This window comes from Rattus norvegicus, chromosome 1 (assembly GCF_036323735.1).
Source record: "Rattus norvegicus strain BN/NHsdMcwi chromosome 1, GRCr8, whole genome shotgun sequence".
Lineage (NCBI taxonomy): Eukaryota > Metazoa > Chordata > Mammalia > Rodentia > Muridae > Rattus > Rattus norvegicus.
The window spans coordinates 6,069,235-6,083,312 of record NC_086019.1 but is presented as its reverse complement, the minus strand read 5'-3'; the positions used below and the strand labels follow the sequence as shown (position 1 = coordinate 6,083,312).

Below are 14,078 nucleotides of genomic sequence, written 5' to 3'. Positions count from 1 at the left end.
AATGTTGCCAAATGAAGAGTTTTCTATTTAACCTTGACGTTTTGTACAACAAATGCAGTTTTTTCAGAGCAAACCTGAGGAAACAATATAGATAACTTTATATAGTATTTATAGTCTCTTGGCAGAAAAGAGTCCCTAGCTGAACCTACTGTTAACCCAGTAAGGAAAAGAACATTTGGTTTACACTTTTTCAAACAATATAAATAAAAACGCATTATTTTCTTGTGGCCCGCGTAAGGAAGTGGAACAGCTTTCCTTACACAGAACAGCTGTCAAATGTAGATGGTACTACTTTTATTGCATGTTTAACTTTATTTCTATAAAATATTTTACATATAACTAAGTTGTACAGGAAGTGAATTCACTCCCTGAGTTTTATGATGTCTTCCACTAGGTGCTTAGCCTGCCACTGGTGGTGGTAGCCTACCCACACTGCATTTCTGTCACCAGCTGAGTTCTCCTGCTAACTCAGCCGACCTCAGTACATCACAGTGCACAAATGTGATTCTATATGTAGTATATTTGTGGTACATAATTTCCAGAGTGTCAGCCATTCTAATAGAAGAAAATTTAATTCTTCCCCTTTTCATACTTAAAACTTCTTGCTTTTAATTTTTAGCCTAATGATGGCTAAGTTGTTTCAAACGTACTTTATTTTTAAATTTTGTGCATTATTAGCTTTGGTGAGTTCTGATTAGGTGCTGGTGTCCCCCTGCATAGTATAAACATACATTAGCATGGTACTTGTGTGGCCATGTCTAATTGTGCTTCCTTCTTGTGTTGCTGAGAATGGAACCCAAGTCATGCATGTTAGGCAGGCGCTCTGCTGTTGTGCTTATCAGACAGGTAGACACTCTGCCTACTGAGCTGTGTTTCCATCCTGAGCTTCATCCTTTCTTGAAAGATGTGTTCAGAAGACACAGTAAAACATTAGCCTAATGTGGGATTTTAAAGTAGGAAAGCCAGCTAGCATTTCTGAATCTTGTTATTCTCTATCACTACAAATGACAAAACTTAATCCAGTTTCCTCATGCTGCACTGAGAATTGTGTTTATTTATTCAACACATGTTTATTGGCTCTATTATATGGTCATAATCATATATGTATGTGGCTATATGATTATCTGGACATTATGATGGGCTGTGTGTCTGTATGTGATCTACTAAATAGAGACGAGAATAGTACTTACTCAGTGAGATAGATAAACGTTCTCACAAAATACATTTCTGTTTTCCATGCTTGCCTGTTGGTTTGTTTGGGATTATGAAGTATAGCAGAGTTTAAAAAGTTTGCATCTTGCTGAGTTAAAGTGGAAATTTTCTTCCTGGTGTGATACAGCAGATGCTTTTTGATCACCTAAAGCAAACTAAAGTAGTGTCTCTCTTTATCATGGTCCTTATGAATATCAAACCGTTTCTATGGGAACCAGAAAACCTTCACTCTTTTTCCAGCTCTGAGATACATGACAGACTTTGGAAACGTAGCTAAGTGGGTAAAGCATTTATTTGCTCTGCAAGTGTGAGAACCAAAGTTCTGGTCTCTAAAATCCTTATAAAAGACCAGGTTCCTAATGACAGCCAACTCTAATCTGAGCATCCCAAGGCAGAGACAGGGGTGCCTTGAGCAACATGGCTACCTAAATTAGCAGAAATCTTTAGGCTCCAAGTTAAGTAGGAGGCCCTGCTTTAATATAAAAAGTGCAGAGCCATTAAAGAAGGACATCTGACATCAACTTGAGTCTTCTTTTATATGCACACATATATGCATGCATTTATGCATACAGATAAAAACATAAATACACACACACACTCACGCACGCACGCACGCACGCACCTCTGAAGAAGATAATTACTAACCTAAGCTCTGCTGCTCCTTTTTGGTTTGATTTTCTGCTGTGACAGAAAAGAATTTTTGACAGTCCTGCCATGGCTGTTCTTATTCTGAAGCCATCATCGTGCTTAAGTGATTGCTTGGGTCAGGGCCCCACACAGGCTGCATCGTAGCCCTGGGCTGGGGTGATGTACTGTTGGAAAGGACTTTTGTAATTGTCAGCTTCACCAGAATCAGTTGATTCCCCGAGGAAATGGAGATGCCAGACAGTCACAGTCAATAGATGTCCTCAGTAGGAAGTGATGTTGTAATTTTCTAGGTGCTTTAAGCTTCTAGAGCATTCTCATCTGTGCAGTCAGCAGTTTACCCATAGCACACAAAGGGGAGTTTCTATCCTGTGAAGGGTCAGTGAATTAGAACTAAAATCGAGGGCTGGGGATTTAGCTCAGTGGTAGAGCGCTTACCTAGGAAGCGCAAGGCCCTGGGTTCGGTCCCCAGCTCCGGAAAAAAAAAAAAAAAAAAAAAAAAAAAGAACTAAAATCGAGGTTCACATACACGAAAACCAGTATTATGTGTTAAGAATGAAACATACAGAAGGTTCTGTTTATCTGCATACAGTTTACAATAAGCCTAAAAGTGAAGTCATGCTCACTGTTTATAGAGTTTCCTCAAAGTGAAACCATACCCATTGTTTATAGAGTTTCCTCAATTTTTGTATTTGAAAGGATTTAGCAGACTCCAGAACATGCCCCAATAAAGAGTGTTATTTAAGTTCAAAGACTCAAAGACCCAGGCACGTGAGTGCATGGATGGACTTTATGATCCTGTATGCCAGCTCCCAAGGATAGTCGTGTGCTACGTTCCCAACTGCAGCCGTCACATCTGGCTTCTGAGCTCAAACTGAAACTCAGGATTCTCCTGGAATTATCAAGTCAGTGGTACCTGTCAGTGCCTGGGGCTTAGGGGAGTTTGGACTTTGAACAATACATCATGTTGTATTTCTTGTCTTAGCTAAGAGGCCAAGTCCAGTTACTGACATTCCTAGCCTCCTGCTTTATATGAGCTTGATTTCCATACTAAGTAACATGGCAGATTCTCCCAGCCATTTTAATTTAATGTCAACATTGACAGTGTGTTTTTCCACTTGCCAAGTAAGCTTTTAGAAAATCACTTTCTAATCAGAATATAATTTGAGCTGCCTAGGTAACTTAAAATTTACTAACAGTAGTATTAAAATCAGTAAAATAATTTAAGCAAGATCAATACAGTAATACATTTTATCTAACCCTAAATATGTAAAACTGCAATTTTACCACATGACCACACATATGAAACTGACATACCTTTCATTCTTCTCTGTGTGCAAAAATATGTCATGTAACCAAACGTACAAAATTGGGATATTCCAAAATTTTAAAGCCTGATATGTGTTTTGCATTCGCAATACATCTGAACTTGAACTGACCACATTTCAGGTGCCCAATAGCCAATAAATGTGCAACCTGTAGTCACCATATTGGCCATTGCTCTAGACTGACGACGTATGTGCAACATAGCAACTGTTTCAGTTCATTCTAATTAGCAAAATTAACAGTTATAGACTAATTTTTGTCAGATTCTTTTCTATTCAACACAAATTGGTTGAGGACATTCAGTCTTTCAGAGGTGAAATACTAGGAATTCATTAGCCTTGATGAGCTCACAGTTCAATGCCTAAAATGCCTTATAAAGTGATAAGTGAAAACATTTTAATATTTGTTGATAAAGGCAGATGTACGTGCTATGTTTTGGACTGGACCGAAGACAGGTAAAAACCATTCATAAATTCAGGACATCTGAGCATAATCTTGAAGGAGAGGGTTGTTAGGAAGCAGAAAAGAACCGAGTAAGATTATTTTCGTGAGAATGCATAAAGGTACGAAGGCATCAAAAGCAGGGCATCATTAGCAACCACAGCATCCAGCACAGAGAGAGGGCCCACGCTCAGCAGGCAGTGAAAGTGGAGCCACGGATGATGCAGAGTACACAGTAGCATATACGAAAAAGTTTGAACCTCATTCCAAGACTTAGTAAATGACTTTTCAGTAGCACACATAACATTGACATCTTAAAAACATGGCTTTTTTGGTAATACATCAGGATGACCTGACAGGCTGCTAGTTAATGAGCAGTTGTATTAAGGGTAATTAAATATGGTTTCAGTATTGGTAGGGAAAATGGATATGCATGATGAAATTCTGGAATAAGTGGCAGTGGGTCTTAGACCAACTCATTGTAGCTGGGTGACCAAAGAAGTTAAGAAAACATAATATTCTAAAAGACAAGAAAGAAAGAAGATGGGGAACGTGGTTGTTGTGATTTATTATTAAATTGGGTTTCATTAAGTAATCAGATATTTTTAGTGGTTTGTCAAGGCAATCAGTTTCCAGACAGTTTAAAGAACTTGCCTGTGTTTTTAATTTAAGTAAGCTAAACCTGATTAGTTATGGCGTGCTCTTTAATTTATAGACACTTCATGAAGTCAGGGCGAGGGCCTTTTGTGCTGGATTTAGGAGTTGGTTACCTTAGAATTCGATGTAGATCGTTTGCTTGAGCTGGTGACATCAGTTAGAGCACTCAAGTTGGGAAAAAATCAGAAAGTATATGAAAAACGATTTGTGCATGGAGAAAAACATCACTTACAAATGAATAAAAGGGTGTAAGACTGAATGATAAAACACAATTGAAGCAGTTTCAAAAGACGATTGAGAGAAAAAGACATGAATCTTGTCCTTAGCTGGTTTCAATAGAAAATATGCAAACCTAGTTTCAGAAAAGCTCAGAAGATGTTTCGAGTTATGCGAAGCTGGAAAGCCCACGTAGTGCAGAGCACAGCACTCTCAGGACCCAGTTTAGTTCCCAGCACCCAAGTCCGGAAGCTCACGACCACCTGGCTTTAGTCCAGAGGAACTGACACCCCCTTCCGACCTCTTTGTGTGCCTGCCATGCTGCTGTGGTTCTGTCCTGTACATTCTCAAGATTAGTGTTAGCTTTGTCAGCCTAGAGGAAGTTCAGAAATGCAGTTGCAATACCTAAAAGCTGAACAGTTTAATAAATATTGTGTAACTTTTCCAGAAAGACTATGGTTCCTAAGTGAACAGAGAAGCCATTTGAGCCTTATTTATTGCTAAAGGTCCTGGGGTTTGAATGTAAAACATAATGTGCAAGATAAGTGCTCTGCCACTGAGCTAAATGCTAGGCCCAGGTTCTCCGTTTCAGTTTTAATCCCTGTATTTGTTCGAGGGTCTGTTTAGATTGACTGTTTTTTCTTGATTCAGTTTCAGTACTTAATTTCCTAGGACTTTTATATTTTTTATTTTTAATCGTGTGTGTGTGTGTGTGTGTGTGTGTGTGTGTGTGTGTGTGTGTGTGGCACACACACACACACACACACACGCTTAAGTGCAGACAGAGGTCAGGGAGGGTATCCTAGGGCTGGAGTGACTGTACAGTGTACGAGTGCTGGGAACTTAGTTGCGACCCTCTGTAACAACACATCTTCCTAACCACCGGGCTGTCAGTCCAGCTCCCTCGTTTTATAATTCTGCCTCTGACTCTGTGGTTTGGTCTTTTCTCTTCTCTCAGTCTGGGTGAAGGTCAGTTTTCTTGTTTCACCTCAAAGAATCATCTGAATTTCTTTAATTCTGGTTACTTAGTAATACATTAATGTTTTAATGTTTGCATATCTTTGGTATCTCCATATTTTCTTGCTATTGGTTTCTAACTCTTTTAGTTGGAGACATTATCTTGCTTGAATTTATCCTTTTAAATACTATTAAGATTTCTTTTATGGCCTAATGAGGTCTGCTTTGAAGACAGATGTGCTTAGGAATGTACATTGTTTTGTTCAGTGGTGTGCTTTGTAGACGTCTGTGGGTCTAATTGAGGTTAGAAGCTTCAGTTTTCTTGTTGGTTTTCAGTTCCCTTAGCCATAGGAATGTCTGTCCTCTAGAAACTGAGGTATTAAAGCCCTTAACTGTTATTATTGCCATGTCTGGCTTTACCTTCTGTGATTCAATTTTGTTTCATATTCTTTAATGCCCTGATAGTAAGTATGTATTAGTTGTATGTCTCTCTGGTGTATTAGCCTTTAGACTGCCAATGGAAATGCATAAGGTCACAGACTTTCTGGAAAGCCGTGTATCCAAATGTCCTTTACCTCAGAACTTATCCCCCCAAAATAGTCAGGACTTGTTCATTAAATATCACTGGACAACCAATACCAGCAAGAGTGTGAAAGGAGAAATATTTAAACACACACACACGTACACACGCACGCACACACGCACACACATTGCTGAACAATAAGCAAAAGGAAGGAGCAAGCCTGGAGTAGAGAACGTGGTTAAGGTCTTTGGCCTTCATACTGTGAAGGACATAGTGTGTGCGGTATGCGTGTATGAGGGTCCTTGACACCATTTCCAGTTTCTGTGATTCGCCAGAAGAAGTGCAACAATGCTGCAATAATCAATCGGCTGTTTGTAAAAATGAACGATAGATGTCTGCGTTTTCTTGAACTTTTGTTTCTGTCATGGGCCTCTAAAATTAGATAACAAATAAGAATGTTTTTAAATAATGAAAGTACTTATAGCAATTGTTTTGCTTATAATCATTTGATCATAGTAGATACATGGGGATTTCTTCTAGAAGAAATGTCAATGAATTTATTAACAACTTTGTAGCCCTTGGTAGTTGGGAGAAAATGTGTCTTTTTCTCAAACTGTGCTATTTTAAGAAGTTTATTCACTAGGCAGACTGAAATCCTGTTTTGCTTATCTGTAGGTACAGTTAACATTCGGGAAGACCACCATTTTACCTCACAAGGATTTAATCACATAAATATTAGGCTATTCAATTTATTTGCTTTTTTGATAGTATTTCTCACAGTAATTTAACGTCACCACTATAAAATATCTTATTTTTTACTTAATTTTAAAAATTGTTTTAAAACATTACTTGGTGGGTTTCATTATATTTTATTTTCATCTTAATGATCATGCATATATGAAAACAAGTTATGTTGTAGGTTTCATTATATTTAATTTTCTGTTTATGAATTATCACTGGAAGAACTTAGAGTAATGTAGAATTTAATGCAGGAAACTATGTTTTAGGAAAACAGTTAAAGGATGGGAAGAAACCCGAGCCGTGCAAGCCTATCCTCAAGGTGGAGTTCAAGACAACAAGATCGGGGTAAGACTGCTTGTCCTGTGCTCTGTGTGCAGGACAGGGCCGGGAGCTCTGGAAGCCACAGAGTTAACTTGGAAGCCCTACCGTGGAATAGTGTAGCCTGGTCGGAAGTGTTATGCTTTCATCATTTAATAAAATACATAGGGTAGATTACCCATGGGTCTTCTGCCTTTAGCAGTTTATTTCTACATGTTAGAAAGTGAATTATTTTTCATACCAGACATGATATATTCTGTTGGTCCATGGAAATGGTAATGTATATTTGCTAGTGAGAAAAGTGTGAAAAAGTGGTCAGGGGAAATAGTTAAAATATTCTCCATCCTGTGTTTGCTAGCTAAGAGTCATCTATTCAGAAATCAAATTTCACAAGAGTATTTGACAGTCACAGAAATGAATACAGCTTACTAGGTAAACAAGGTTGTCAGGGTACCCCAACACTGATAGTCTGATAACACTGATATGAAATAGGTATAAGAAAATGTCTTGGGGCTGGGGATTTAGCTCAGTGGTAGAGCGCTTACCTAGGAAGCGCAAGGCCCTGGGTTCGGTCCCCAGCTCCGAAAAAAAGAACCTTAAAAAAAAAAAAAAAGAAAATGTCTTATGTATGAAATGCTGTATTGAATATAAAAATCTAATATGTATGTTTAGAAAAACTTTTAAAGTATTTCTTTGAAAATTGTGCTTCATTTTAATTTGCAAAGGCATTTTTCTTTCCATTCTAGTTATCTTTACCCAAAGTTTCTAAAGAGTGGGGCTCTATATAGGGTAGTTGAGTGGTCCTCAAATGGAGGGAGCTGAGCCAACAGCAGGCTATCTGAGACCTGTCCTCAGTCCACCCGAGACCTGCCCTCAGCCCAGCCAGCCATTGACTCAGAGACTGCTGTAAAGCCAAAGCCGGAGAGCAGCTTGACTTTCTCTGCAGGAAATGGTGATGCTGTTGGCACATTTCCATATTGGAGTTTGTAAACATGGGTGCTGGGGCTGCAGACCTCTATCCCTTTTTAACCTGTCATCTGACTCAGCTTTGCTCGGACCTCTTTTAAGAAAAGGCCATGGACTTTTTTTTAAAAGAAAGAAAAAGATGATTCTTATTATTTCTTCTTCATTCCTAGTCTTCCTGTGAGATCTCACATGAAGACATAGGATCAATTCAGAAACTGTTAATCATTTCATTGACAACATCCGCTCTGTTGGCCTTGGAAGCCCTCACTATATGATCTTTGACACAGAATTATTGGTTGCTTTGGGCTTAGAGGCTGTCATCTTTATATACATGTAGAGGGGATGTGATGACTTTACTGAGTTGCTCGTGTATGCAGGAAAGTTACACATTACCCGGCACATAATAAACTGCGATGCGAGTGGGTAAGAAACCTTTTTGCATTACAAAAGCCTCAGGCACCAATTTGTCACATTTACTCTATCACAAAAGAATCAAAATACGGGAAAAAGAAAAAGAGCAAAAACAACAGCAGCAGAAGATAAAACAGGAAGCAAACCAGGAAAAAAAAATATGTGCTTATGGCACAATGGAGTGAGGTCTTTAAACACTGCAAACAAAGGGGCAAGCCCAGACCTCTGTCCTCAGTGTGGACGCCTGCTGCCTCTCTCTGGACAGAGCTACTGCTGCAGTCTCCCTACACAGCCAGCACTGATGGCCTGTCAGACTTGAAGTGGAAATTTTAAAGCCGTGCACTGCTCTTTGGTAGGCTTCTGTGTGAACTATTCGATGTGACCGGTAGGTTCATCCTTTACTGTCTCCTACCTGGGATAAAACATTCAATGTATTAAACAAGAGCTTATTTTCCTTTGAGTCAAGGCTTTCTTCTTTGAGTAGATCGAAATACTTAAACTAGCCCCTGCCCAGCTGCTGCTTCATTTCCTATAGGCAAATCGTGAGATTTTAGAGAAGAATTGTTAGCATCCACTCAGGGGACTTGAATGTTTTCTTCTCTTTGCTTAAAAGTCATCCTAGGAGTGAGGACCCTTCTCCTTTCTTCTTTAGATTCTTCAGAAATATGTTCTCGGGAGATTCAGTTTTCTGTTCTAAGACTTATACATGCAGTTATATTTAATGTTTGCATGTATCTGTTTAAGTATTAAACTTGATGCAAGCATGAGGCATGAAAGCAGCTGTCTCACTTTAAAGCCCTACCCACCCTACACCCTGGCTATTTTCAAGATACATAGAACAGCAGATGCTGACAAAGGGATATAGGAAAGTGGACCCTTTATGCCTAATGGGCATAACTGAAATATAAACTTGAAATCAATATCAAATATTCAGTTATATACCACTTTGGGATATATATCCAAAGAATAAGTCAGGCACAACTTGTAATCCTGTTTGGGCAACAGAGATAGAAAAATCACTGATCACTGCAAATTTGAGGCCAGCCTCTTGAACATGCTGAGTTTCTGGCCAGTCACAGATACACAGTAAAACCTGTCTTCTGGTAAGACATAGGCACTGCAGTCATGAGTGCACAGCAGCTGTAGGTGCCTGAGGTGGTTGGATCTGCCTACGAGTATATTGGTCAATAGACAAGAGGGATGGAGGAAGGAAGCAGGCAGAAGGCGGGGTTCCACATCATCACTGAATTGCATCTGACTGATAGATACAGGGAGGTAAGTCATTGCCTTCAGTTGTGCACAAACTAGTGACCCCATCAGGTGCCATAGTGCTCGCACAGATGGTTTAATGAATTGAGCCACAGAATGAAAACAAGTCCTGAATCTGGGAAATGGATTTGTACAGTGAGAGGGAATTAAGAAAGCATGGACAGTGGGTTATTCATAATAGTGTGTGTGTGTGTGTGTGTCTGTGTGTGTCTGTGTGTGAGTATGTGTGTCTGTATGTGTATGTGTGTATGTGTGTGTGACTGTGTGTGTCTGTGTGTGTGTCTGTCTGTGAGTATGTGTGTGAGTGTGTGTCTGTGTGTGTCTGTGTGTGGTTGTGTGTGTATGTGCGTGTCTGTGTGTATATGTATGTGAGTGTGTGTCTGTATGTGTGTCTGTGTATGTGTGGTTGTGGGGGGGTTTGTGTGTGTGTGTCTGTGTGTGTGTGTCTGTATATGTGAGTGTGTGTCTGTGTGTATCTCTGTGTGTATGTGTATGTGTGGTTGTATGTATGGTTGTGTGTGTGTGAGTCTGTGTGTGTCTGTGTATGTGTGTGTGTGGTTGTGTATGTGTGTGTGTGGTTGTGTGTGTGTGTGTGTGTGTGTGAAGTTGTCAAGTAATAAAATCAATCCAAAAAACAAATGTTTAACAGACTTGCACACCCATATAGGTTGCTTTTGTTCACAATAGCTAAATTATGGAACTTGCCTAAAGGTTTATCAACAGAGGAGAAAATACACAATGGAATTATATTCAGTGTGAAGGATGAACTTAGGACAATGTCAGGAGAATGGATGAATCTGGAGATTTTAATGGGAGTCAAAATAACCCAGTTCAGACATATATTTCACATTTTCTCTTATAAGTAGAATCTAAATTTAAACTTCTATAGGAAGTTAACATAGAATGAGCAAGGAGAGGGAAGAAGTCAAAAGGGAGGATAAAGGGAACAGGAAGCATGAAGTGTGTCTGTAGTGTGTCACAATGTTACTTTCTAGCATAATATTACACATTTGAAAAGAAAGGGATTAAGTAAAATATGGGAAAATATAAAATCCAGGCTTAGGACATGTATTCACTGAATTCAAAGTAGATATAAGTCAGACATGTTTCCCAAGATTAAGAGACCTGATTTCTTGTTTTTATTTTAAATTATGTAAGGTCTCTCTTGACACAAATACTGGAGCATAGAGAGGGATGTTGAAACTACAGAGTCTAAAAATGAAGATTTGGAAAAGTCATAGAGTGGATCCAAAGGACTGAAAGAACGCTCTTTCTGAAACACTGAGGAGGTTTTGGGTGATAGATATCGCAAATGAAACCAAACCAAACAAACAATGGTATGCATTCTGTTGTCTCCGTCTCACTGTGACAGAATGTCTGATAGAAACAGCTTCAGAGAAGAGGGACTTATGATTCCCATTTAAGAGTGTATGCATGTCATCATTCAGGGACCTGACTAGGAAAGGGAGAACTCTGGCTGCATGAGCCAGAGCGCACTGTGTGGTTATGTTGAACGAGAGGTGAACGTACTCTGCACATCTCTCACTTGTATTCACTCCAGGGCTAGCACCTAAGGAACAGCACCCCGCCCCCGTGCCCCACAGGCCAGGGGAGGTAACTCAACAGTTGAGCCTCACTGCAGACACCCTACAGCCACAGCTGCAGTTTGCATGCTGTCAAGTGGACAACCTAGATCAGCAGACATAGGTTTTCCCCCGTTGGCTTGAGAAGAGCGGACCACAGTGGCAACTCTGAAAAGCACGACCTTCTACCTCCATTCATCTCTGTGTAAAACACATTGCTCTTTCAATCTACAGAGTCTTAACGGTTCCAACGTTGTTCAAGAATCTATATCTGGAGTCTTTACTGGCACTCAGAAAATCTCTTTAGTACAAAGCTTAAGTATTAACTGTATATTAATACAGAGTAAACATCATTTCAAAAATGAAGAATGGGGTGTGACACCTTCCAGGGTCACTTGTCCAAACATGTTTAGTCACAAGTCTATTTACTATTATCATATATTCAACAAAATAAAGTAAGCATAACTTTTTGATGGACGATATAAGATCATCTATTTCCACCAGACCACCCAGGTTAGGCTGGTTAGGCTCTATTTGCAGTAGAGACCGCTGTGTTCTCTATGGAATGGGACTGTGCTTTCCATTTGAAAGCAGGTGTTGATGATGTACAAGATGAGTAACACTAGTTAGTAATGTAGATAATGACATGAAATTGACAGTGTAGAGTTTCATGTCTGATTAATGAACATCATAGGTGCTAATTATGGCCCATACTCCGCTAGGAGGGCTAACTATCAACCTGCAACTTACATTTCCACAAAGCTCTTACTTCCACAGCAAGTAGCTCTGCTGTATGCTCACTACTATTTATATGTGTCTTCTTATTTTTTAAGGCAGAGCCACTCACTGCTTGACTCTTACTTATTTGACTTTCTTTAGCTGTAGTGTGAGTTTTGGTCCGGACTTTCATAGGAGTCTCTCTTGAGTCTTCCGTTCCTTGTGCCTTCTTTGCTCTGGTGATTGAGCCCAAGGATCATGCCCCAGGCAGGGAAGGAGGAGAGCGTGGGAGTTACTTAGTGTTATCCTTTAGTAGTATTTAAGATGTCTTTCACATAACTGTTTCACATTTCTGTATATGTTAGTGGCCTAGCTAGGGTCTAGAGTAACAGAGAATACTGGGGGAAGATGAAGAAACACTGGCAGTTACTCAGAGTCAGGATGTGGGGGAACTTCTTAAGGACATGCAAGAAAGACTCCTCGTGAGAGTGGATGGGTCAAGGCAAGCTTTAGAGGCAGGAGAAGTACTGATTCAACTGTTCCAAAATAGGATTAGGCAAATAAACTGTAGAACTTTCCACATATTATATAAACCCAACTCAAGAAATTGTGGTTGGAAAGGTTATGGCTAACACCATAGACCCTAGCAGGGAGCACAGCCTGGATTTTGGATCCAGAGCCATGTATCCCATTACCATGAACACCTCAAGTGATGTTGTGGCACCTTGTTTCCTCAAACAAAGCTGTCTCCCTACTTAGGATCTTTTCAATACTCAATATTTTTACTTTTTAACGAATGTTTTCCTGCATGGAAGTGAGTTCAGAACAGCCATCTTCCCTTAATCCTGGCTGTCTGTTTCATCTGTCATCATGTTAGTGGCTTGACCTTGCTCTTGCAGCCAGCACATCTCTCTGCCTTCTTAAGACTGGTTCCCCGGTACGTCACCTGCATGGGTAGAATGGATGTGAGAACACTTGTTTATTCCCCAACGCACAAACACTCAAACATATTGGAATCAGAAAATAGAGGTTACCATAGACCTACACTGGGTGAATCACGTAGGTGAGGTGTAGCTTTGTGGTTCTTTCAGTAGGAAAGGGTTCTTACGGGGGTCACAGCTAAAGCTGTCCTCAAGCTGTATGGAGAGGTCATAAAATGAAGGAAGCATGTGCACACAGTGATGTGCTTCTTAACTAAATCCAGTCAAATTGGAAAACTTGCCTGGACAACTCCCTAACTCAGATATCCTCTTAAGTGATGGTCTAGTTGACATCCAAGGCCATTCACAGAGAGTGTACTAGCATTCTTCTTCTTCTTTTTTATTCTTTTCTTCTTAATTGGATATTTTTATTTACATTTAAATGTTATTCCCTTTCCCAGTTTCCTGTCCATAAGCCCCCTATTCCATTGCCCTCCCCCTTCTTACATAAGGGTGTTCCCCCTTCACAACCACTCCCCATTCCTGCTTCCCTGCCCTGACATTCCCCTACACTGGGGGGTTCAGCCTTGGCAGGACCAAGGGCTTCTCCTCCCATCAGTGCCCAACAAGGCCATCCTCTGCTACATATGCAGCTGGAGCCATGGGTCTGTTCATGTGTACTTTTGGGATACTGGTTTAATCCCTGGGAGCTCTGGTTGGTTGGTATTGTTGTTCTTATGGGATTGCAAGTCCCTTCAACTCCTTCAATCCTTTCTCTAACTCCTCCAATGGGGACCCTGTTCTCAGGTCAATAGTTTGATGCTAAATTCACCTCTGTATTTGACATACTCTGGGTGTACCTCTCAGGAGACAGCTATTATCAGACTCCTGTCAGCATGCACTTATTGGCTTTATCAATATTGTCTAGGTTTGGTGGCTGTATATATATGGGCTGGATCCCCAGGTGGGGCAGACTCTGAATGGCCTTTCCTTCAGTCTCTGCTCCAAACTTTGTCTCTATATCTCCTCCTATGAATATTTTTGTTCCCCCTTTTAAGAAGGACTGAAGCATCTACACATTGGTCGTTCTTCTTGAGCTTCATGTGGTCTGTGGATTGTATCTTGGGTAATTCGAACGTTTGGGCTAATATCCACTTATCAGTGAGTGCATACCAT

General features: G+C 40.1%; 1 protein-coding gene across 16 annotated transcripts in view; it reads left to right on the top strand.

Moving 5' to 3' along the window:
• The window catches only part of Stxbp5 (syntaxin binding protein 5), a 152,791-nt gene that overhangs the window by 72,216 nt on the left and 66,497 nt on the right, over positions 1-14,078 (top strand). For all 16 annotated transcript variants that reach the window (XR_005492948.2, XR_005492935.2, NM_178346.2 and 13 more), the window contains one exon: positions 6,985-7,063. Coding sequence is in view for 14 of the 16 variants with exons in the window: in NM_178346.2 (NP_848036.1) it covers positions 6,985-7,063 (79 nt within the window). In the remaining 2 variants the exon portion in view is untranslated. The remainder of the gene's footprint in view (positions 1-6,984; positions 7,064-14,078) is intronic.